The 23,516-nt window shown below is 47.1% G+C and overlaps 1 protein-coding gene across 1 annotated transcript; it reads left to right on the forward strand.

Annotated features, from left to right (window-relative positions):
- Window positions 1-766: 766 nt before the first annotated feature.
- On the forward strand, window positions 767-19,421 carry acin1a (apoptotic chromatin condensation inducer 1a). The gene is given in 21 exon segments (XM_048254640.1): window positions 767-955; window positions 2,007-2,072; window positions 2,696-2,807; window positions 3,048-3,109; window positions 3,560-5,950; window positions 6,026-6,943; window positions 7,683-7,844; window positions 7,982-8,073; window positions 10,586-10,643; window positions 13,733-13,775; window positions 14,069-14,211; window positions 14,560-14,700; window positions 15,893-16,091; window positions 16,521-16,666; window positions 16,912-17,019; window positions 17,238-17,345; window positions 17,651-17,879; window positions 17,882-17,970; window positions 17,973-18,006; window positions 18,508-18,608; window positions 18,893-19,421. Coding segments are annotated over 21 exon segments (5,715 nt in total). The 5' UTR covers window positions 767-817; the 3' UTR covers window positions 19,268-19,421.
- The last annotated feature ends 4,095 nt before the right edge of the window (window positions 19,422-23,516 follow it).

Here is a 23,516-nt window from a genome sequence, read left to right on the forward strand (position 1 = left end):
CTGGCAAATGAAGTGTTGAGTCGTGTTGAGATAGATCCGTTTGGACGCAAATATTCTTGATATGGTTCCAGTGAGTAAAAAAAGATCGGTTTGGTACGTGTGGACTAGGCCTTAGATTCTAAGGTGGTAAAAGGATAAGGCTAGGCCTACAACATCTGTTTCTCAACCTAATGCAGGTCCAAATAAAATGGCAAGATGTTTTAACAAGCTAAGCTGCCCAAGTTCACAAAGCGCTATTTAACTTATTGTGAATCAAAAAGTTTCAGTGTTGGATTCATACATTTAAGAAATTGCCTATTTCTTAATAGGCCTATTTGATCTCTTTTAAGCCGAACAAGGATTCAACTTGCCAGAGGCTGGGGGTTGTGTGTCCTGGAATGACAGGAAATCTGTATCAACTGTGTCAACAGTGCAGGCCTATGTGTTGATCAAATGCAACAAGACGATTTGGTAGGCTGGGTCGTTCACACCACTTCAGGAATTCATGTTGCACACAGGCGCCATCAATTGTCTGAAGTGAGGCAGAGCAACATACATCAGAGGGGACTATGAACAGGCAAAGAAGGTTCATTTTATTCCCCTCTCACATACATAGCCTATACAACCCCCCTAGCTTACTGAATTACATTGGCAGTTCTGCTGTGTGAACAATAAGCCAATACATTGTAGGTTTATTTTAAAAATGATTCCTTCCACCCATCACTGGTTGTCTTTGAATGCCCGACTCCGCCTTCACCGGAAACAGTAGTTCTCCGACGTCGGGAGGAGGAAGGCGTTGCGGTGACTGGAGCTGGAGAACGGGCGAAGGGGATGCAAGATGGCGGACCTCGAAGATGTTACGCTGGACGGGAGGCCGCTTCATTCGCTTCGTGTGGCGGATCTTAAAGCTGCACTGGAGGAAAGAGGCCTATCCAAGAGTGGGCAGAAGAATGCCCTAATCAAACGATTAAAAGGGGTGAGTTTGATCACCTCTTTCAGGGTTAAAATCGTTTGCCTACAGTGGCTACACTGAGGTCTTAGCGATAGGCCAAGTGTTGGTGGTTTGATGGCTGGATGAGCTCGCGCTGTGCGACTACGACCATGCGTGCATATTTAGATTGCCGCGTTTTATCTGAAACGTTTGTAGCTAAGAACCTTGCTGTTTGAGAAATGATGAGCCAAAGTGTTAACTACCTACGGGCCAAGTGATGCACAGCCTTGCTGCCATGCGAGAGTGTTTATCAGACGCTAGCTACTAGCCACTAGTTTTTAACTTGTCGGCGAGTCCGCGCTTTGTGTGTTTAGCGTGCACGAGGGAGGGGGAGGGAGGGGGTTATGAAACGGGGGCGCGCTCATCAAGTACTTTGGAGAGATTTGCACTGATAGACATCAATAATTTTAACGCAACTATTAGTTTATCGACACAATTTTCTCACCAATGTTAATATGGCCATAGATAATAATTGCAGCTACCTTGGCAACTGTCACTCTGCTGAGTGTGGGCGGAGAAATGATGTGTTAGCTGGCTAGCTGGCTAATGAATTTTCTTAGTTGCGCGCTTGTCGTGAGGACACATATCTGTCTGTCTGAGTGATTTGTTTGCCAGATATTTGCTTGAAGCCTTCCAGGATGCAAACCGTGCTGGATTCGCGTGTGAATATAGATGTGAATTCACCCTGACGTTGGGCCAATATCAAAACTGTTGTACTATGCTGTGACGATAACTGTGAACGCTTACACACTTCTTTTGATGTCTCGGATTCACTTCAGGGTATTTATGTGATAAAAACGCAATCCTGATAATGACAGATGCAGAATCTTAGTGGTCGAATAGATGCTAGGAATAAGTTCCTGTGTTACAAATGGTTGATGTATCTCCTGCCATTTTCATTTCAAATGTTTTATTAGCTGATGAAGTCAATAAGAGTGAATTCGCATAGCATAGAACTAATTTCACTGTGTTGAGAGCCCATTTCTATAACATATTATAAAGGTCGTGTGTGTGTGTTTTGTGTGTGTGATATCAGGCTCTGATGCTGGAGAACCTTCAGAAGACCTCAACACATCACATAGGACTCCAACCAAATTCACAGGTGTGTGTGTCAGAAAATGGAATGGGTTGCACTGAACATCACTGGACACAATGCATTTTACCTCAAACAGATGGCAGTGTATGCAAGCATAGAAAGGAAAACAATATGAATACTAGTCATATTCACTGACATTAGAATCTTGTACAGAATTTAAAATGTTGTTTTATGTTTTCCATCAGGTAATGCATCGTCGAGTAAACATTTCAGTCTTGAACCATTGAGATTGCTAGACTTTCAGGAAACTTTTGCTTAAAAGGTTGCTTGCGTAGTTGACATGAACACAATTCTAGGATATGAAAGATCCCCCATTATTTTTGCATGAATTGTGTCAGCAATCATTTAAGTCATGTGGAATTATCCATTTCTTTGTGCTGTTATGTATAGTATACTATATATTTTTTATATTATTATATGACCTGGAAGTTCAAGAAGGAAGCCCACTTATTGCACACTGATAAATATTTAGTTGTCTGAGGAGCATGGCAAAAGAAAACCCATACAATCTGAATCTACCCTGAGTAAAGCCTCACAAAGGAGGCAGTCCAGGCCAGTGTGAGTGACAGGTTGTTATTGTCACTGCAGTTTGATGTAGTGGTGGGCTGTTGTGGTGTTATGCATTTCAGATAGGAGAGGAGATGAGTCAGAACAGCTTCATCAAACAGTACCTGGCCAAGCAACAGGAGCTCCTGAGACAACGCTTGGAGAGAGAGGCCAGAGAGGCTGCAGAGACAGACGGTAAGATTTTAGCCTGCATGTCCCAGCAGACTACAACAGGCTGCATGCTTATGCTGGCCGTGTGTGTTGATGATGGTATTGTTTTAAGCCTCTGCTCTGTTTGGTGTATGCCTATCACGTCATACGCCTACGTTTTCAGTTGTAGCAAGTAAAGTAACAGCAGCACCGTACCAGTGTGAGTCTGTGTACGTGTATATGTGGCTTGTGATTCAGTCGGAAACTAAATGTTTCATATCTTAGGCACAGACCAAGATGACCAGAGGGAGGCCAGTGATGGTCCTGCATGTCCTGCCCCAAACCAGGTTAGCTCCTCTTTTACACAACAGAGTGTTCTTTGCATGTGTGGAAAACATTCCTCATTCCATGTTAGTGTGAAGTTTGCACTTTTTGCACAGAGTTTGTACATCTAAACCGTAGAATATATGATTTTGATGACATCTTTGTGGAAAGGGGTTATTGATGATGGTTGGTTATCAAGGAAAAGCAAAAGAAAGGCATATACATACTTTTATAGTTTACTAATTAGGTCTTCCATTACTAAATTTGGGTATAAATTTAATCTAAAGGGTCCCTAGGCTACATATCACCCTATGTTTCATACTTCTAGTCCAGTGCATGCTGCATCATTCAGGGCAAATTGATTTAGTCTTACCTAGTTTGTTGCATGGTTGAGCTACTGTTTGTGTTTTTGGATCAGAGTTTAGACTCTGGCTCCTCTTCAACCTGCCCTCTCCTGCACGTCTCTCCACCAGGATGTCGCCCCTGATTTAGTTGACCAGCACAAAAGTCTGCCCCCTTCAGTGGGCGAGGGCTACGGGGTCTCGGCAGGTGAGGCAAATGCGGACGGTACCCGCGAGAGGGAGGCGCCAGCAGGGCCCCCGTCTTCTTCTGCCCCCGCGCCTCTGCCCACCTCTGTGGCCGCCCTGTCAGTGCGTGTGGTGGCAGGCGACAAGGGCCCGTCCTCCAGCCGTGCCCCCGCAGACAGCGACGAGGAGAGTGAAGGAGGAGACGAGGACGAGGATGACGATGATGACGACTGGGATGCAAACGCGAGGCGTAGAAATCGAGGAGAGCAGCCGCTGCCGCAGCAGCAGCAGCTGCCGCCCAGGGCCCAGCTGGCCAGAGAGCGGTCTGGGGGCTCCCGGCAGCAGCCTCAGCCCCACATCCCTCCGCTGCTGTCCCAGCAGCTGCGCCAGCCCACGCCACCGCCCTCACCTCCCCCAGAGCTCTCCTTCCCTCTGCCAGACACTCCTAAGCAGAGCCCCCCTAGCCCCGAGGAAGAACCCCCGCCCAGGCAGCGCACCAGCAGCACGTCCAGCTCGGGCAGCTCCAGCAGCGGCAGCCGCAGTAGCAGCCCTGAGCCACAGAGTGGCGCTGCAGACCGCCGACCCGGCCCCCTGTCAATGCTGGCACGCAAGATGGAGTCCGAGGGGGCCTTCTCAGGAGTGGTCAGACGCGGACGAGACGAAGCCCAGGGACGGGAAGATGCCACCGCAGGTGCCGCTGTGTTTCCCGGGAGAGGTCACCAGGATGGCGCAGTGTCTGCCATCACGCACACTGCCAACGCCTCGGCAGCTCTGGGCTACCCAGGATCCATCTCTGTCATTGGAGGCCCTCATGTTCACAGCCAGGGCCCAGTAAGTGTCGTTCGCACCACCATGGAAGAAAGGGACTCGCTGAAGCAGGACCATGAGCCTCAGCTACCTTGGCAGAGGGAAAACGAAGACAGAGGGAGGCAGTGGGAGAGGGAGCAAGAAAGGCTCAAAGCACTCGAACAGGAGAGAGAGGAGAGGAAAGCTCTGGAGCTTGAAAGGGAGAGAGCCCTGGTCCAAGAAAGAGAGGCGAGGGAGAGAGAACAAGCTTTGGAGCGAGAGCGACTGGAAAAGGAGCGATTGGAGAGGGAGCAGGCTTTGGAAAGAGAGAAATTAGAGAGGGAGAGACAACAGGGTTTGGAGCGGGAAAGATTGGAGAGGGAGAGACAACAAATCCTTGAGAGGGAACGTCTGGAGAGAGAAAGGCTAGAGCGAATACAGGCTTTGGAAAGAGAGAGGCTGGAACGAGAAATGAAGGAAATAGAACAGAAGGAGAGAGAGCGGCAGGAGAGAGAGCAAGCTCTGGAGCGTGAGAGGCTTGAAAGAGAAAAGGCTTTAGAGAGAGAGAGGTTGGAGAAAGAAAGACTGGAGAGGGAGAGGCTCGAGAAAGAACGTCAGGAGAGGCTGGAACGAGAACGACAGGAGCGGGAGAGACTTGAGAGAGAGCGTCAGGAGAAAGAGAGATTAGAGAGAGAGAGACTTGAGAAAGAACGAAAGGAGAAAGAGAGAATCGAGAGAGAGCGCCTGGAGAGGGAGCGATTGGAGAGGGAGCGCCTGGAGAGGGAGCGACTTGAGAAAGAACGAAAGGAGAAAGAAAGAATCGAGAGAGAACAAGCCCTGGAGAGAGAGAGACTGGAAAAAGAACGGTTTGAGAAGGAACAGGCTTTGGAGAGGGAGAGACTGGAGCAGGAAAGGCGTGAAAAAGAGCAAGCTCTAGAACGAGAGAGACTGGAGAAGCTAAAAGCCATCGAGAAAGAAGAAAAAGCGAGGTTAGAGAGAGAACAAGCGCTGGAGAGGGAAAGAAGGGAGAAAGAGGAAGCTCTGGAGAGGGAGAGAGCACTTGAGGAGAAGAGGCGTCTCATGGAGCAAGAAAAGAAGGAAACAGAGGAGAAGGAGAGGGCTCTTGAAAGAGAGCGTGCATTAGAGCACGAGAGAGAGGAAAGGAAGGCTGCCTTGGAGCAGGAGAGGCTGAAAGCAGCTGAGCAGGAGAGGGAGAAGGCAGCCTTGGAGCAGGAGAGGCTGAAAGCAGCTGAGCAGGAGAGGGAGAAGGCAGCCTTGGAGCAGGAGAGGCTGAAAGCAGCTGAGCAGGAGAGGGAGAAGGCAGCCTTGGAGCAGGAGAGGGAGAAGGCAGCCTTGGAGCAGGAGAGGCTGAAAGCAGCTGAGCAGGAGAGGGAGAAGGCTGCCTTGGAGCGAGAGAGGCTGAAAGCAGCTGAGCAGGAGAGGGAGAAGGCAGCCTTGGAGCGAGAGAGGCTGAAGGCAGCTGAGCAGGAGAGGGAGAAGGCAGCCTTGGAGCGAGAGAGGCTGAAAGCAGCTGAGCAGGAGAGGGAGAAGGCAGCTGAGCAGGAGAGGGAGAAGGCAGCCTTGGAGCGAGAGAGGCTGAAGGCAGCTGAGCAGGAGAGGGAGAAGGCAGCCTTGGAGCGAGAGAGGGAGGAAAAGGAAAAGATACTAGAGAAGGAGAGGGAGAGCCGTCTGCCTCCTTGGAAACGCGGCCGTGAGATTGGGGGCTTTTCCCACTCTCCTGCCCTCCAGCTTGGTGCCCCTGGTAAGACCGTGGCAACAGAGGGAAGGGGTGCAGAGAGTGGCGAGCCATTGGGAGCCTCCCAACACACGGGAGTCTTCCCGCCGAAATCCCCCCCAGTCACTACGCCCCCGTCTCCCCAGTCTTCCTCCAAGAAATTCCGTTTCCTGAGAGATGCCCCTGTGCTCTCTCCTCCTCCTTCTTCCTCTGCCACTTCTGTGGTCAAGGCACCCCGCACCTTCTCAGATAGCCCCTTCCCACAAGCCCCTTCCCCTCTCCACTCCCCCACCAAAGCAGGCCAAGGGGAAGGAGCCCCGCAGGGTCCTCAGGTCCCCTCCGGGATGGGCTCCCCTCAGAAACTCGTCAGGCAGGGCGTCGTAGTCTCAGGGTCCCATGGACCCGACTGGTACGAGGGAGAATGCTCGGGGACGGCCCCACACATCCAGTTCACGGAGGGAAAAGAGGAGAAACCCAAAATAAGAGATGCTCTTCAGGAAGAGGAGGGCAAGAAATCAGATCAGGGGACGCAGTCATCCACCAAAGCAGCAGATGCACCCAGAGCAGCAGAGGAGAAGATGACCCCTGCAACAGGGCTACCCCCTTCTCCCCCACCAGAGGAGGCTGACGTGTCAAGAGAAAGAGAGAAGGAGAAGAAGAAGGAAGAGAAGAGGAGGAGGAGGGACTCTTCTTCATCCAGCGACTCGGGTTCATCTGATTCTGACTCTGGATCCTCCTCCTCATCACGCTCTTCGGGATCATCCTCTTCCTCGCAGGAAAAAAGCCGCTCCTCTTCCGCTTGTAAGAGGGTGAGTGGTCATGTCGGTTAATCTTTAAATCTCTCTGTCTCTCTCGCTCTCATCTTCTGGCCTTTTGGATGATCGTCAGGGATGTCATTCATACTAACTACATCATCGAGTGTGCTGGCTGGTCAGGAGAAGAGAGAGTACAATAATTCAACTAATGGTTACATTTCACAACATCTCATAGGTCCTAGTTTTGTCTTAAAGGTTTATTCAAAGGCCCTGGAGGTTGTTACTGTTAAACATAAACAATCATATGCACTAACATAACAAAAACAAACAAATACACATATAGGTTTTTCAAAAGCATTAACATTTATCAAACTCTCAAGTGCCTTGAGAACATTTTCAAATCTAAATGGAAAAAGTTGCAGAGTAGTCATTATATGGTCTCTTTTTGTTTGTTGAAGTGGATAATTTCACTGTGTTTGTTGGTTGTAGTTATTCATGCTACCTTTACAAATCTGAGCTAGGTAGCAAAAGGGATGCACTGTATTCAGAGTAGTATTATGTCTATCAGTTAGTTAAAGCTTAAAACTAACTGGAAGGGGACACTGGTTGCATAGCTCTAAATGTGTTACTTTTATAGGTATTCTTTCCTCATGCCACACTGGTTGTCCGCTCGTTCGCTGATCCCTTTGCATGGCTTTCCCACTATTTTTCATACCTTCTATGCATTCTCTTCTGAAAGCCAGTCTGCTTTGTGAACTTGGATGCATTTAGATGCCTTCTCCTCTCCCTTTAGTCTGGAGCCCCCCAGAAGGAGTCCCCAGAGAAAGCAAAGGCTCAGAAACCCGAGAGCCTGAATGAGCCCCCAGTCACGCCAGCACGCAAGCGACGTGGTCACATTCAAGAGGAGGAAGAGGAAAAGAAGGCTGTGAACGATGAGGATATAAACAAAAACAAGGTCAGTCAAGCATAGGCAGATCTCAAACAAGCAGGACTCAACATCTCAACTGCCTCATTAACCAAACCGGTTGCACAGTTCTTTATTTATGTTGCCCGTGTCCCTTACCTCCATTTTGTTGTTTTGCTTTCCAACAGAAGCTCTGTCCAGAGGTGGAATCTGAGGAGAAGAAACCAGAGAAGAGAGAAGAACATGTAGGAGAGGAAACAAAGGAAAAAGATTCAATCAGGTCTGTTAAAAGGCACATATTGAGCAATAAATTGTTACAGCAGCTGCTGGTATGACTGAGGATGGTGTTTAATTAGTAAGGGATAATGTATAGAACGCCGGTCATTATTGGGAAAATAAGTCCCGACAGGGCAAACCGGACGGGGTCTTTCTTCGCCCTGAATGGACTTATTTTTCCAATAATGACCGGCGTTCTATACATTATCCCGCTTATTATACGGTTACTTGCCAAAACGAAAAAAAATAAACTCCACAATATATCTCTTTACATTTCCTATTTGTTACCGTTTCGTTGTGGCTTTTGCTAAGAAACAAATAGTTCGCAACAAACGCAAATGTTCTTTAAAACACAACTGATCAACCGTCTGCCTGCACTTTTGAATGAAAATCCGTTGCTATTGACAGCGGTCATTATTTAGAGGTCCTTAGACGAAAATAATGACCGGTAGAACTTTGGGAAATCCCATTCAAGTCAATGGAGCGTTCTACTTGCATTGTGAAGAGCCGTATAATAATAGGGAAATATTGTCAAGCACGGGCTAAACATACTCCTGCTTGAAGTCCATGTTCTCCGATGACAGTTTATTTATTTTTGGGTTGTTATTTATAATTTATTTGAAACACACAATTACAGCTAGAACTGTAGCAATTGGCTCATGGATACAGTCTTGTAGAGAAAGGTGTTTACAGTAATTGCCATGATGTGTGCATAGACTAGTTAGCTGGCTATGATTACATGCATATTGGCTACTGTGTCCCCAAGCAATAGCTCATGTAATTAAACATCATCTCCGGTGTATAACTTGTAAAATTGCATCCTGTTACACAAACACAAAGAAAAGAATACTAAGATAAAAAACAAACAAACAATGAAATTATATATTTTGTGTGCATGAATGTAAGAAATGATGAGTACAAATAGTATCTCCCTGCTAGTCTCCCTTTTAAAGTTTCACACACGGATTCTAGATGTTGGGTTTTTATTGCTTGTGTGCCGAGAAGGGGGAGAATAGTAGTATGCATAAATATCCTGCACATAATCCCTACATTATTACACAGCTTTATGTGAATTCAGAAGGGTAACAAATGTCCAACAACACAAGACTTCAATAACATTCAAAGCCCCTGTTCTTCTTTCACACTGGTGTATTAATGCTTGTGCTGCAATTCAAGTCATGCTACGGAATGAATGAGTGAATGAACGAAGGAAGCTGTATGCTAAAAGAAAGTAGGCCTACCACAAATAGGATTTGCCTACGGCGCTATGGTTAATAATAAAATGAAATCCCAAATGGAAACTGAGTTTAGAATTTAATTAGTATTTAGGAAACCTACCGTAGCCGTGGTTTAATCTATAGCTGCCTGGATTGTCACGAATTTATGTCGTAGAAAAAATTCTGTCAGGCATTCGACACGACAGCCTTGCAGCCGGTGAGCTTGCAATGATGGGGTCCTCTCGTCTCTCATTCCTCCTTTTATCCAACATGGCTGTACTCCTCGTTGTATTTGACTGATAACGCAGCGTTCAGGCCAACAGTGAAGTGCTGCTCCGAGCCGGTTTTTATTGCCGGTAATTTAAAACGCTACAGCAGCTGCTACTAAATCGGGAATTAGTTCTTTAGGTTTAGGGCAGGTCCCGACGTAATGCTGTCCGAAGAGAATAAGATCGGGTGAGGTAGGAGGAGAGATTGAATGTCGCTACACTGTTCCTTCTCGATCAAGGTGTCCGTGGCCCCCGTCGCTGTCACGGTGTAACAATTATAACAGTTTTAGTGTTCTGCTTGTGTGAATCGGCGTCGTTTTGGAAGCGTAATGCGTATGTAGTTTTTGTTTGGAATGAAACTCCGCGGTAGAAAGGAGGAGGGAGGGGGGTATGCAGTGGGCAGCGCTAGCGATGCTGATGTATCCCTGATATGTCCTTAGCCTGCCTGATGTTGGAATAGAAGCAGTGCGATCAGGGTGTTTTTGCCCACAGCCCTCACCGTGTATTCCCCCATGTCATATTTTTATTTGTTTAACAAAAAATAACGCAAGATGTTAACACCATATGTGGTTGGCACTACAAAACTGCTGCAGTGTTGTTGATATTACTGTATTTTGGTGCAGTTCAGACTAGCATGTTAAAGTGAATTTTGCAATGATTTGCTGAGATGATATATTTTCATTATGAAATGTGATGTCTTGGTCATTAGTATATGTTCTAAATAATTTCTTTCCTTATCCTGTTTTAAGCTCTGTGTGTTCAGTTCTTGAAACACATGGCATTGCTGAAAACATTTTTCATTTTTCTTTGTGCAGTCACAGATTTGTAGGTAGCATTTAATACCCACATATGTTTCAAACTTGATTTAGTTAGTCACACCCCCAGCCACCCACATGGTCTCTGTTTCTATTGAATCTGCTTTTACTAATGATATTTTCCTCTCTATTTATTCATCTATCCTGTTCACTCTCTCTCTCTCTCTTTCCATCACATCTGTTCCGCTGCCTCTGTATCTCTCCCACCCCTGTAGCGAAGTGAAGGAGCCAGTCATGGATGAGCCTGAGAAGGCTTCGGATGCCAGCGAGGAGGTAAGATCTACGTCAGGCTCCCACACATCCACCAGTGTCCCAGGAGGAGGCATCAGGATTAGGCACAGCCCAGCAGTGTATCTCACTTTAAGATTATCACTAGAACCCTTTACAACACTTGTTTTTTTTTCACATCTATTATTATTTTTTCTTCAATAATTATTCAGAATCTCATAAAGCCATTTTAACATCCCTCAGAAAACTATTCTATGTCTTGGAAGTAGTGACTATTTTGGTAGCGTAAACAATTCTTTACTCTGTGTAAAGTTCTAACTCTTGAGATTTGGATTTCACTCACCTCTTAAATTATACTACCACTCTCTAATGCTATAGGTAGACTCTTTTTACCATTTTGCCCCAATTTTCTGTTGGGTTGAAATTTAACCTTTCATCATTGGTCATTATCTTTAGTGTAGATAAACACATGCTAGCCTTTTTGCTCCACATAACGTTAACAGTTGTGGGCCAAGGGACATTTTGTGCTGTTTTTTTTTGTCCTGGGATAGTACTTTGCTGGCACTGTTCCTAGGCAGAAAGCCACAGGGAGCCAACTCATGTTTCAACTCCCCATCCCTTGATTGCTCTGTTGTAAAGGTGTTCATGCCTCTTCCATTGCCCCTATTGGTACCTGCATACTACTACTACTACTACTACTACCTCTCCTCCACCTGTGACACTATTCCCAAGCGCCATGGCTATACCTGATGTAGGCCCCCAGAAGCTGCACTGCAGTGGAACACCTTTGGCAACAATGGCCACGTTGCCACGGCGAGGGCTTAGAGGAGCGGTTGATTGGACTGTTGGGGCGAGGTCAAGGCTGTGAGATGTGAACGAATTCCATCAGCAGCTCGGCTGTGGTGATGTTGGTGGTCTCTGCCTTGCAGTTGGACATTTTGCCAAAAGGAAGTCAATGGAACCACAGGGCTGCTGATACAATGAAAAAATGAGGTCACGGCATCACACAAGTCACCAGACGACTGTCACTGGTTGGACATTACAAACAAAACGGTTTCCAGACGTCTCCTTTTTATGCTCCTGGTGATAATCGAAAGGGAATATACACGCCTCTTAAACAAGGACATTCACAGTCTTTATCAAAAACATTTGTCGTGGTCTTGGACAGATTGCTCTGCCTTTTCCAATGTGTATGCTTTTGGACATTTCATTAAAGATTTGATCACCTTGTGCGTCACCACATGGACAAAGCTGACCTGTCAAATCTGGTCCCTGGCCAGTGAACAGGACAGTATGACTGTTTCACCCCATTGTTCTGTCAAATGATCAGACGCACTATGGAAACACCAGAAATAATTTCCCGAAAGGACTGCTCTTGCTGTGGCCAAAATGTCTGGCAAAGTTAGGGAGATTTGCTGACCCAGCCCCACTGAACTGTTTGAAGTCTGCAAATGGGGCTAGTTTGTCAGATCAGCGTGACCACCCACCCACCTGTCATGCTCTTCTGCAACTGCTCATTGGTGGTCTTAGCTGATTGATACGCATATATCTGTCCCACCAAAGACTGAACCTCGCCCCCCTATTAACAACATGGACTGCTGCCTCTCCCAAGGGCAGACCTCACATGCCAAAGCCCCACCCCTACTGAACTCCAAACAGAGCCCATCTGCCAACCAGCTGTCCCATTTCCTCACAAACATCTCAGCCTCCTATGATTGGACGTTTGTTGCCTATATACAGTACATGCAGACGTGCGATTGGGCCATAGCCAACCCAGTGGAGATCAGGTGTCAATGGTACCAGGAAATAAGTAGTCATTTATCCATTTTATAGAACTTTTTTTCCTATTTTAAAGATTTGAAATGACTCTTGTCAAAGACTGCCCATTAATCCTAAAGTGAAGGAATTGGCTACATGGTTTTTAAAAAAATCACGATTTACAGTAGCCCATCATCCTAATAAGGTGGCAGTAATTTTGATTTAAAATTAATAATAATGTAACAGCTTTTGCACTATTAGCTTATATGTATGTAAGGAAGCACAGTCTACAGCAGATCTCAGTTAATCTGTTCCACCCATGAGTCTGCTTTATGTAACAGAGACGTGCTTGTGTTTTGAAATCTATAGGAACTTTAGAAACTGCTGAGGAGTCTTCTCAGTATCATGTGTATATGTGTGTGTGTGTGTATGTCGGAGAGAGAGAGTGTATGTGTGTGGACAAACACAGCTCCAGAGCACTTGACTTCCCAGAAACTCCCAAAACCAAGTAGTCTTAATAGTCAGACTAAAGCTTAGATGCAGCACTTTCAGTGTATTTTACACACACACACACACACACACACTCACACTGATACAGGCATCATTAGTCTGAAATGGCCTGAATAATATAATGTTAATGTAATGGGAACTGGGAAGTGGTGAGCTGGAGGGTGGTCTCTACCAGATGTCCTCTTCTGCCTCCCCTGCTCTGTAATGGTCGCCAGGCCTTGTATCTGGGAGGGTGGTCTCTACCAGATGTCCTCTTCTGCCTCCCCTGCTCTGTAATGGTCGCCAGGCCTTGTATCTGGCCCTGACCCTCTCTCTCTCTCTCTCTCTCTCTCTCTCTCTCTCTCTCTCTCTCTCTCCATATTATTTCTGTGTTCTCTCCGTTTTCTGAGGCGTTACCTTCCACTGCCTGTGTCTCACCTCTGCCTCTGGGCCTCGGTTGTGTGTGTGTGTTTTTTTTCGTGGAGAGAGAGAGTGTATGTGTGTGGACAAACACAGCCCAGAGCACTTGACTTCCCAGAAACTTCCAAGTAGTCTTAGCAGACTAAAGCTTAGATCATCACTTTCAGTGTATTTACACACACACACATGGGAACTCGTGGTGAGCTGGCAGGGTGGTCTGAAATGGCCTTTTAATGTTCTGTAATGGGAACAGGGAAGTGGTACACCCCTGGGTGGTCTCTCCAGATGTCCCTCTCTCTCTCTCTCCCTCTCTCTCTCTCTCTCTCTCTCTCTCTCTCTCTCTCTCTCTCCATATTTCTGTGTTCTCTCCGTTTCTCTGGAGCGTTACCTTCCACTGCCTCGTGTCTCACCTCTGCCTCTGGGCCTCGGTTGTGTGTGTGTGTTTTTTTTTCTCTCGTGTGTTACAGAGCGCCACACCAAAGGCTTTCTCCACTCGCAGAATATCCCTCAGTGAGTACCAGCAATGTATAATTACCTCTCTTGCGCTGTGCCTTAATTTTACCTGTGAGGTAGCCCTGAATGAAGTGCATGCTAAAGGTACGTTTTAGGGTACACAATGAGTAGTTTGAAATCTGGATAGGCAAGTCTCCCAATTGACGGCCATCTTGATGACATGCTCTGGCAGACATTGCAGGCAAGTAAGCACAGGGTCCTATCTACCTCAGGGTCCTAGCACCCTTAAACCAATGGAAACAAGCCACTCCCCCGCCCCTCACCTTGTCCCTCTCCCTCTTGCCCCCCAGCTAATAAGCCGTCCCCGGCTGTGGTGAGTGCGGAGGCCGAGGTGGAGAGCGCCACAGGGGCCAGTCGCAAGAGGAGATGGGGCGCAAGTACAGCCGTCACTGCCAAGAAGCCGTCAATCAGTATCACCACAGACTCACTGAAGGTACTTGTGGAGCCGTAATCCGCTTAACTGCCAACTGTAGCGCCAGATCGCCACTTATTTATCTAAATCTAGTCAGGAGGTATTCCACCACAAGGACTATTTCTACCTAATATTCACCTCTGTCAAAAATATAAAGCTGGTTCATGCTGTAAGTATTATGACCGTATATTACAGACGATGGCTATTTTTCCGACAGTATGTAACACTGATATTAACTGTGTACACACATGCATATAGGGAAAGTGGAAAAAATGAGAACCATTAATTCATGCATGACATAGTTACGATCCTCGGGTACTGCTTTCTATAATCGGTCATTAGTCATGCTATGTGTCTCCTTTCCTGCAGTCTCTGATCCCAGACATCCGTCCAAGCCTGGGCCAGGAGGCCGTGCTGGACCTGCACCCAGAGGAGACGCCTCTGTCTGGGGAGGAGGAGGCAGGCGACAGGGGCGACCAGGACCTGAAGATCCGACGCACAGTCACACAGGTGTGCAAGGCCTTGGCCAACTCTACTGACTACTTAGTTGTCTCTCCACTAGGCTTCCTCTAAATCAGGGGTGGGCAAACTGCGGCCCGCCGGCCGGATCCGGCCCGCCGAGCATTTCATTTGGTTATCAGGCTGCTCGCTATTTTTCTCCTGCGATAGAGACGACGTTGGTTAGCTTTACTGCAAACTGCTTTTCACTCTCCTTAGAGAACGTACAATGTCAATGTCAAAACATCATGTTAAACTAAGTTAACTCTTAGTTATCTCCTTTATGCAGATCTAACGTGAGCGCCATGCGATCCATTTAACTGGGAACGCGTCTGCACTCGAGGGGAGAGAGAGCCGCAGGTTCCAGCTGGCTTGTCATTGTTGATAATTGATATCTCCTCCTTATAAGAAACTTTTAAAAGGAAATCATGAAGGCAACAGTAGTTCCCACTACTGACCATTTAAAAACTGTGAGAAGGCCCAGCCGTAGGTACAGCACTAGCTATAGCGGATCAGGCAGAAGATCCGCTATTTATTATTGAGAAATAAACGTGAATTAAAGCCTACTGTCTTAAAGTTTACAGTGCTCAATTCATACATTTGTTAAACAGAATAAAATGAGCAGTTTTTTTAAGCAATTCATATTTTAAAACAAATACTTTTTATACTAAATTATAGGCTATAAGAAATGTATTTTTTTTATGTGTGTGTCGTGGTGATGGTGGTGGTGTGGGGGGGGGGTTGTTGTGTGGCCCGCCGGCTAATTTTCAAAACCCAATGTGGCCCTTGAGCCAAAAAGTTTGCCCACCCCTGCTCTAACTGGTTGATTGCTTAGAGTGTAAAGTTCTTTAGCTTTCTTAAGAAAGTATTTGCAAGGCCAAGGCAGGTTTATTTTTATAGCACACTTCATACACAGAGACAATTCGATGGGCTTTACGCACATAAAAGTAAAAAGAACAAACAAAGACGAGAATAAAATATGGTTACAATTGAACTGATAAAAAAAAGCCCATAAAAGGGAATACAAAAAAAGAATATAGGTAACAAATACAAAAAAAGTCTGTGACCACGACATTAATATACTGCACAGTTTCCACTGTAAGTCTCTTAAAATGGAGAGTTGTGTAAATGGGATTGTGTGCGTCTGACTGACTTTGTATGGTGGTGTTTAACAGATGTCTGATCTGTTTGTTCCCTTTTCCAGGTGGTTCCTTCTGAGGCGCAGGAGAACGGACAGAAGGAATCGAAGAGGAGTGAGCAGGAGGAAGAGGAGGAGGACGAGGATGAAGGTGCAGAGGGCAAAGAGCGCGTGAGCCCTGACGAGAAGATGGACACCTCATTCCAGGTTGCCATGGGAACGCACGAGTCTCCCTCCTCTGGCCACGATGCAGACATGAAGACAGGTGAGGAGAAGGGGAAGATGGCATTGGTCAAAAAATAAAAACTTGGGGAAGTGGACGATGAAACAAATCTGTGGTAGCTTAGACGTGAGAGTAGATGGTCACAGAAGGCATGCTAGAAATAACGTTTTGAATTTGAAGTGTTTCTCACTAGTAACGACTCCAAGGTTGTGGTTTTACTTTTTAGCTGGAAATGTATGTCTCACATGTACTGTGGGTTGCTTTGGATGATGGCTAAATAGAATGCTGGAAGACTCTAGTCTCTCCCTCAGGGCATTTATTGGGTTTTGTCATGGGAGAACGCTGCAACTGATGGAACTGGACATGTCACATTGTTTTTCATTAAAAAAAAAAATATATATATGTTAAGCTTCATGATCTCTCTCTCTCTCTCTCTCTCTCTCTCTCTCTCTCTCTCTCTCTCTCTCTCAGTGATGCCCAGTGACACACTCGTCCGTCGATCCATAAGCCAGCAGAAGTTTGGCGTGAGCATCACCATTGATGACCCAGTCCGCGCTGCCAAGCAGCCCTCTCCACCGCGGGGCAAGGTCTCCAACATCATCCACGTCTGCAATTTGGTACGGCAGTTTGGTAACTAATGCCCCTCTACGCATTTCTCCTGTGTGTCTGCTACAAACACACATTGAAGTGTTTGTGGCTATACTGACAGAAACGGGTCAAAGCATTTCTCTCAGGCTGAAACACTGGTACGCTTTTAATGTGAGCTTTGATTTAATCCTGATTTAGTCCCGATTGTGTTTTAGGCCATAGAGATGGATTGCATAAACTGGAAAAAATATCTCATGCCTCATGTTGTGTGCAGGTGCGGCCCTTCACCCTGGGCCAGCTAAAGGAGCTCCTCAACCGCACCGGCACCGTGCTGGAGGATGACTTCTGGATCGACAAGATCAAATCTCACTGCTTCGTCACGGTGAGCAGTCCCCCCTCCTCCTGCTCCTCTCTTTCTTCTGTTCTCCATGAGTTCATCGTTAAATGTCAGAGTTAAAAAATGCAGTTGCTTTTCGTAGAAAAGAGAAAGCAGATGGTTTACCACCTCCACAAGATCTTGTTTGACTTTGCCTTGACTGCCTACACTTACTATTGTTCTCACTCTCTCTCTCTCCCCCTCTCTAAATCCCTCTCTTCCAGTATGCCAGTGCAGAGGAGGCCGTAGCCACACGCACAGCGCTCCATGGAGTCAAGTGGCCTCAGAGCAACCCCAAATTCCTCTCGGTGGACTTCAGTCAGCAGGAGGAGGTGAGGCGCTTTGATGTGGTCGAATGGGCCACCCTCTCGTTTCATCTGATTAGAAAACACAGCATTGCCAGGAAAATGGCTCGTCTGTTCTGTTTTTTTTTGTTCTCCTCCTATCTTCTGTGGCCTTTTGTCTTGCACTGTGTAAGAGGTGTATTAATGAGGTGAGGTTTGAAGCCTCTTAATGGCCTGTCACTGAAGTGACCTGTCTTTACGAGCGCGCGTGGTGTATTTTTTTTTTTTGGGGGTCTGTTCCTGTGTCTTTGTGGTGTCTATATATCTGTGTCCTCTGTTTGTGTGTCTCACAGCTTGACTTCCACCGTGGTCTCCCTCTGGCCGAGAGGGCCGGTGACGAGGAGCGAGGCGTGGTGACAGCGGGCGGCGGTGCCGTGGTGGGTGCCGGGCCAGTGGTGGCGCCTGGAGCCCGAGCGCGGGGCCCGCTGCCCCCTCCCCTCCTGCCGGAGCGCGACCAGTGGGCGGAGCGCGAACGGGAAATGGAGCGACGGGAACGGACACGCCTAACGCGAAAGTGGGACCAACAAGGTGCGCTGACTTCCAGCCGCGGGCGACGAAGGGAGGTCGGCCACGCCGCCACGCCCCGCGACAGGGGAGGAGGGCTAAGGAGCGGGGGGCAAGAGCAAGGAGAGGAAGACCGACAAAAAAGGTGAGGACCGTGTTTACCAGAGAACTGAATTCCATTTGTGGTGGTTGGTTTGCAGAATTAACTTGAATGCAACAGTTTTTAACAAATTAGCACAGCGTGGTTATGATGCTAACCAGATTTAAGCACAATTTAGTACAATCTGAAAAATCATTGTGTGGTAGGTCAATGTTGATATTGTGGTGGGCCACCACAAGTAAGTCAATGTATGGGAAACACTGGAGGAGGTGGTGGTGGTGGCTTTGCAAGGAGATGTCCTCAGCGTGTGTGTCCTGGGTTCAGGTTAGCTGCATTACAAGTCACAATCAACTTAACATACTGAGTACCGAGCATATCAGTAAGACTGATCAGTGATATCAAAGTTGGTCCAACTCATAAAGCTATACAACTTATTCACCTTAAATAACTCACGAAACCAGAGCGACTAGTGTGTGTGTGTGTGTAAGAGAGTTGGTAGAGTCAGGGCTCTAGTCTAAATGTGTTGGGGGTTTTTTTTCTGTTCAGAAAAAGTGCCAGAAGAGCCCCCAGCCAAACTGCTGGATGACCTGTTCTGCAAAACCAAAGCGGCCCCTTGTATATACTGGCTCCCCCTCACGGAGGAGCAGGTGAGTGTTGCTTAATGTGATCATCTGCTTTTGCTTTCTCTGTGTTGATATTACTGTCTGTGTGTCTTAATTGTCTGTCCTTGTGTGTTTATATTTGTGATTTGTGTTCTTATGCTTGTTTGCCTGTGTGTGTTACATTATGAGACCGTGCTTCTGTCTGTGTCTCCGTGTGGTACTACAGCTGTGTTTAATTCCGTTTGTTTAAATGCATGCGTCTGGCCTTGCTCTCACTTCCTGTCTTCTCTCTCTCTCTCACTTCCTGTTCTTTCTGTCTCTTTCCGCAGGCCGCTCAGAGAGATGCGGCCCGTGCCGAACGCGCCAAGGAGCGTGAGAAGAGGAGGAAGGAGATGGAGGAGGAGGAAGAGGAGAAGAAGCGTGAGGAGGAGCGCCGGGACAGGACAAAGCTGGGAGGAGGCACAGGAGGAGGAGGAGGTGGTGAAGGTGGCGTAGGCGAGAGAGACCGAGACAGGGACAGAGAGAGGGAGAGGGAGAGGGACCGTGGCAGGGACAGAGACAGAGAAAGGGACCGGGAGGCGGATAAGCGGAGGGACGGCTACCGCCGGCCGCCTGGGGCCAGCGGAGGTGGTGGAGTAGGAGGAGGAGGCGGCAGGAGATCCCGCAGCCGCAGCGGACCTCCACCCAGAGACAGGCGGCGCTAAAGGGAAACCAACCTGTAGCTCCCCTACCGGTCGACGTGCTGACACACCCTGCACCTCCCTCTGAGGACCAACTGATTCCACCCTATGAGTAATCACAAACACGCATTATATACATACACACACACACACACACACACATACATATACACACACAAACATTGGGACCATGTTCTGGATGGTGCGGTGTCTCTCTTTCGACTACCATCTCAGTCTCTCCAGTTAGGGTGGGACTCCAAGTGTTCATTTTGCCCCTCAGTGTTTTTTGGCCGTTCGGTGACTTGGACGCTCACACACACACAACCACCCTACTTCCCCCAACCTTTCCCTCCACCCCTTGTGTGCTAAATCTCCAGACAGTGTTTCAAAGAACCTCTTCTCATGACCTTTTTTCCCCTTCTATCTTTTGTCGTCTCCATGGAGTTTGTTTGTGTGTGTGTGTGTGTGAGTTGCGTATCCGCACACGCGTTGCATCATTCTTCTCCTTCCCTCTTCCCGAACAGCAGGACGAGCTGTTTATATGTCACATCCCGTCATGGCCCTCTCACATGGCCCTGGCCCACACATGAGAAGGGCTGCCCTTCCCCCATCCTTCATCCTGGGGCGAACGCCTTTTTAAGGGAAAAAAAAAAAGGCCTTGGTGTGTTTGTCCCCGTTTGAGTCCCTCTCCCTCGCCGTTACCCCGCTGTAGTCTCCCTGCGCTTCCTCGGACACCCATCCACCACTGGCACAGCAACATGGAGAAGGGCAATGAGTATTAACTACACACAACTGGTTTTAATATTCATTTATTTGGTTTTGTTTTTTAATCCTTATTTTATGTATTTTAGTTTAAATGCTGAATTTTGTTCTTGGTTTCTTCGTTTTTTTTTTATTTTTATTTTTGGTTACTCCTGTAAGTGCTGAATGTACAAATAAAAAGGTTATGTTTAAGAACTGAAAAAAGACGTCCCTTAATATTTGCTCTGGAATCATTTTTCTTTGATTGGTTAAAGCTATGGAAGAAATATGTGTTCAAATGTGTACACGATGAAGACGTCTGCCAAATTGGGTAGTAACATGCCCACCTCGAGCACTAAAAGGGAAAGCACAAAAAAAAAACTCGAGCACTAAAAGGGAAAGCAATACTTTTGGCTTTACAGATGTTTGCCAGAACGCTTAAATGACCACAAGGCGGCAGCGTCGTCAAAATATATACACGTCTATTTTAAGGTTTATTATGGGTGTTTATTTTTCTTATGTTAATTGTGAGTACCCTGAAGACCGTTTGACGTGCGTGTAATTTGCAATGCAATGTAACCCTTTACCACAGATTAACAATCAGGTTGTAGGCCTACAACATGCTAATGAGGTGGACGTGATTGATCATTTTCTCTGTCTGCACACCTGCTTTAATTTTGTACATAGCCTAAATCAATCACCTTAACATGTCAATGGCCTGTGAAAGGGCATCTGGGCTCCTTCTGGCCACCCTTCCCTCCTTTCTGCCATCCATTGTGCGCTCTGTAGTGCCCTTTTCCCGTGTTCCCCCTCTGCTAGAGGAGCGGAGCATTGACGTTCTTCCCGTCGAGCTCAGCAGAGCTCCTCTGTAATTACAGACGTGGTGGCTGAGTTGAGCATTTTTCCGACCTGATGCAACGTTTGACAGGGCAGCTGAACTGGGTCGACCCTTTTGCACCCATATGGCCAATCTCCCCGGTCTTTTAAGATTGCACCGCTCATCATCAATCGTTACCGGTGGGTATCAAGTATCACCACATGGGCACTCTTATTGGATGTTGCTTGTCCATATCCCAGCTCAACTAGGAGTTAAAATGCTACTTTGGAGAAGCGTATCGCAACGACTCGGGGATCAGATGACCATGTGTGGAGCCGTGTCGTTTCTGGTGAAAGACATTTAACATTTAAGTCTTTGCTGTAACAGAACCCCCGTGAGCCCGACTGAATGGAGACGTGGGGATTAGGCTAGGGCCTAATGTGTCGCTTTGAACATAAGTCAACAGAGTAGCCTACGTCGGACAACGTAGACGCTTAGCCATCAAAAGCTTTGGGGCCTGACGGCGACGATGCTTTTTTGTTTCTTCCTAATTTGTTGCTGCAGACAACGTAGACGCGTTTAGCCATTAAAAGTGTTGGAGCCCGGCGTCGATGTTAATATTTTTTTGTTGTTGTTGCTTATTCTTGATGTGTTGCTACGCAGAACAGAATGTAACACTTTGATGGTCTCCTGCACATCACACTCTGGCCTTCAGAACCAAGCGCGTGCTGGCTGTTTTTGCCCACTTCCTGTCTGCAAGTCAGCTGAAGTAAAGTGAGAGATAGGCCAGAATCTGCTCTGATGAGTGAGCAGTGAAAACATCAGATCAGGCCCAGTAAGCAGCCTTTGGCCTCGCCGCCCCCTCGCCTCCTCTGTGAAACCGCACGGCCCGTTGTGTCCTCAACTTAGAGAAGCAGAATACGTCTCCCCTTGACAAAAACTCACACTTCCCTGCCTCTTCCCATCTCCTCTTTCAAAGCACCTCTGATGTGGTGCTCACCCCCAACCTCCCGCCCCCGCTCTCCCTCTCCACCATCCTCATGAACAGCTCGCCAAAATGTGGAACGACTGAGAATGAACCTTGGATGCTTTCTTCAGCAATACTTTTCTCTCAAACTAGGGCAGCTTGACATTTGTTACCTATAGGCTATATAGGCCTACTGTATGGCAGCTTGTGTATGCCTGTATGGCAGCCTCTTTTTTTAAAGTGCTCAAATAAAACCTCATTCCGTCGCCATTTTAACAGGCCTTTTTAACAGCATGTTTTCATTGATATCATCTGCGTAGATATCCCGCTCACACACACACACACATTCGTAGTCTTCCTTCCCTCACCCCTCTCTCACTCTCTCTGCTTGTCTTTTTATTTTCTTCTGAGCGATGAGGACATGGATCCCTTCATGAGATCCAGATGTTGCTTTTATGCGTTTGGAGGAGGGGCAGACAAAGGCTCCAGGTTGTTGTGCAGTTCATTAACTTGGAGGGTGGGGGAGCCACAGGGACCAGGGGGTGGAAAGGATGGATGAGAGACAGCTGATGAACGAGAGAGGAGAGGTGTGCTGGGCGGGGCAGGCGGTGGTCTATTGCGTTGCCCGGCTGCCGCCATGGCCTGGCCACTGTCTTCTCAGCCAAACCACGTTAAACGAGCACATTTACCAGACCGGGCCCGGACTGAGGCAGGGGGGTTTCCTAAAGGATATGACTAGGTCACAGTGAGGGTGGCTGGGCTTGGGCAAGGGAGGGAAGGAGGGTGCATGGGTAGTTGGGGGAAGGGCAGGAAGGTCTGATTCAGCAGTCCTGACTGCCCTACTGGGTAGTCTCTTCCTGGTTGGTTTAAGGGAGGGAGAAAGAGAGACGGAGGGGTGATGGGGTAATAAATGTTGATTGTTCAACTTCCTGCAACCTGTGTTATATTTTTACAATACCTTGTCTGGCTGAAATGAAGCCCTTCCACTCCCACCACACCCAAATAGCAGACGCTGTTTTACATAGCCTAAGCACATTAGCCCAGCTGCGCTGAGGGTTCTCCCCTCCCCTCTCTGTGGCCTATGTGCAGACTTAGCCTTAATGTGGGAAGGTGAGAGACACACCGCTTACCACAACAAAACATGGCAAAGGTTTGAAAGGGCAAACGAAGGGTAGGAGATGAATGGCTGTCGGTGTCATGGAGTAGTGTGATATGAATATCTATCTATCCATCATTGAACAGTGGAGGTGGGGGAAACGTCAGACTTCTTTCCCATTTCTTTCAAAATGAACTCAATGGATTTTTTAACTATTTAATTACTGGTACATTTAGAAATCAAAACAATAAAATATAAGTAATATATACAGTACCGGTCAAAAATGTGGTGTCACTTAGAAATGTCCATTCCACTCCATTATAGATAGACAGAATACCAGCTGAGATCAGTTGCATTGTTTTTTTAATCAGGGCAGCAATTTTCAGGTTACTTTATGTGCTGACATAATTGCAAAAGGGTTCTCGACTGTCAAAGAAATGGCTGATGCAATATCTACATGGCCCATTATCAGCAACTATTCATCCAATGTTCCAAAGCCACATTCTGTTTACTAATCTGATATAACTTTAAAAGGCTAACTGAGAAAACATTAGAGAACCTTTTGCAAGGCAACTGATCTCAACTTTTAATTGATTATTGAATAGACACGTTTTCTAATGTGTTGCCTGTTGTTGGTTTGTGTTTTAAGTGT

Source organism: Alosa alosa, chromosome 1, assembly GCF_017589495.1.
Source record: "Alosa alosa isolate M-15738 ecotype Scorff River chromosome 1, AALO_Geno_1.1, whole genome shotgun sequence".
Classification (NCBI taxonomy): Eukaryota; Metazoa; Chordata; class Actinopteri; order Clupeiformes; family Clupeidae; genus Alosa; species Alosa alosa.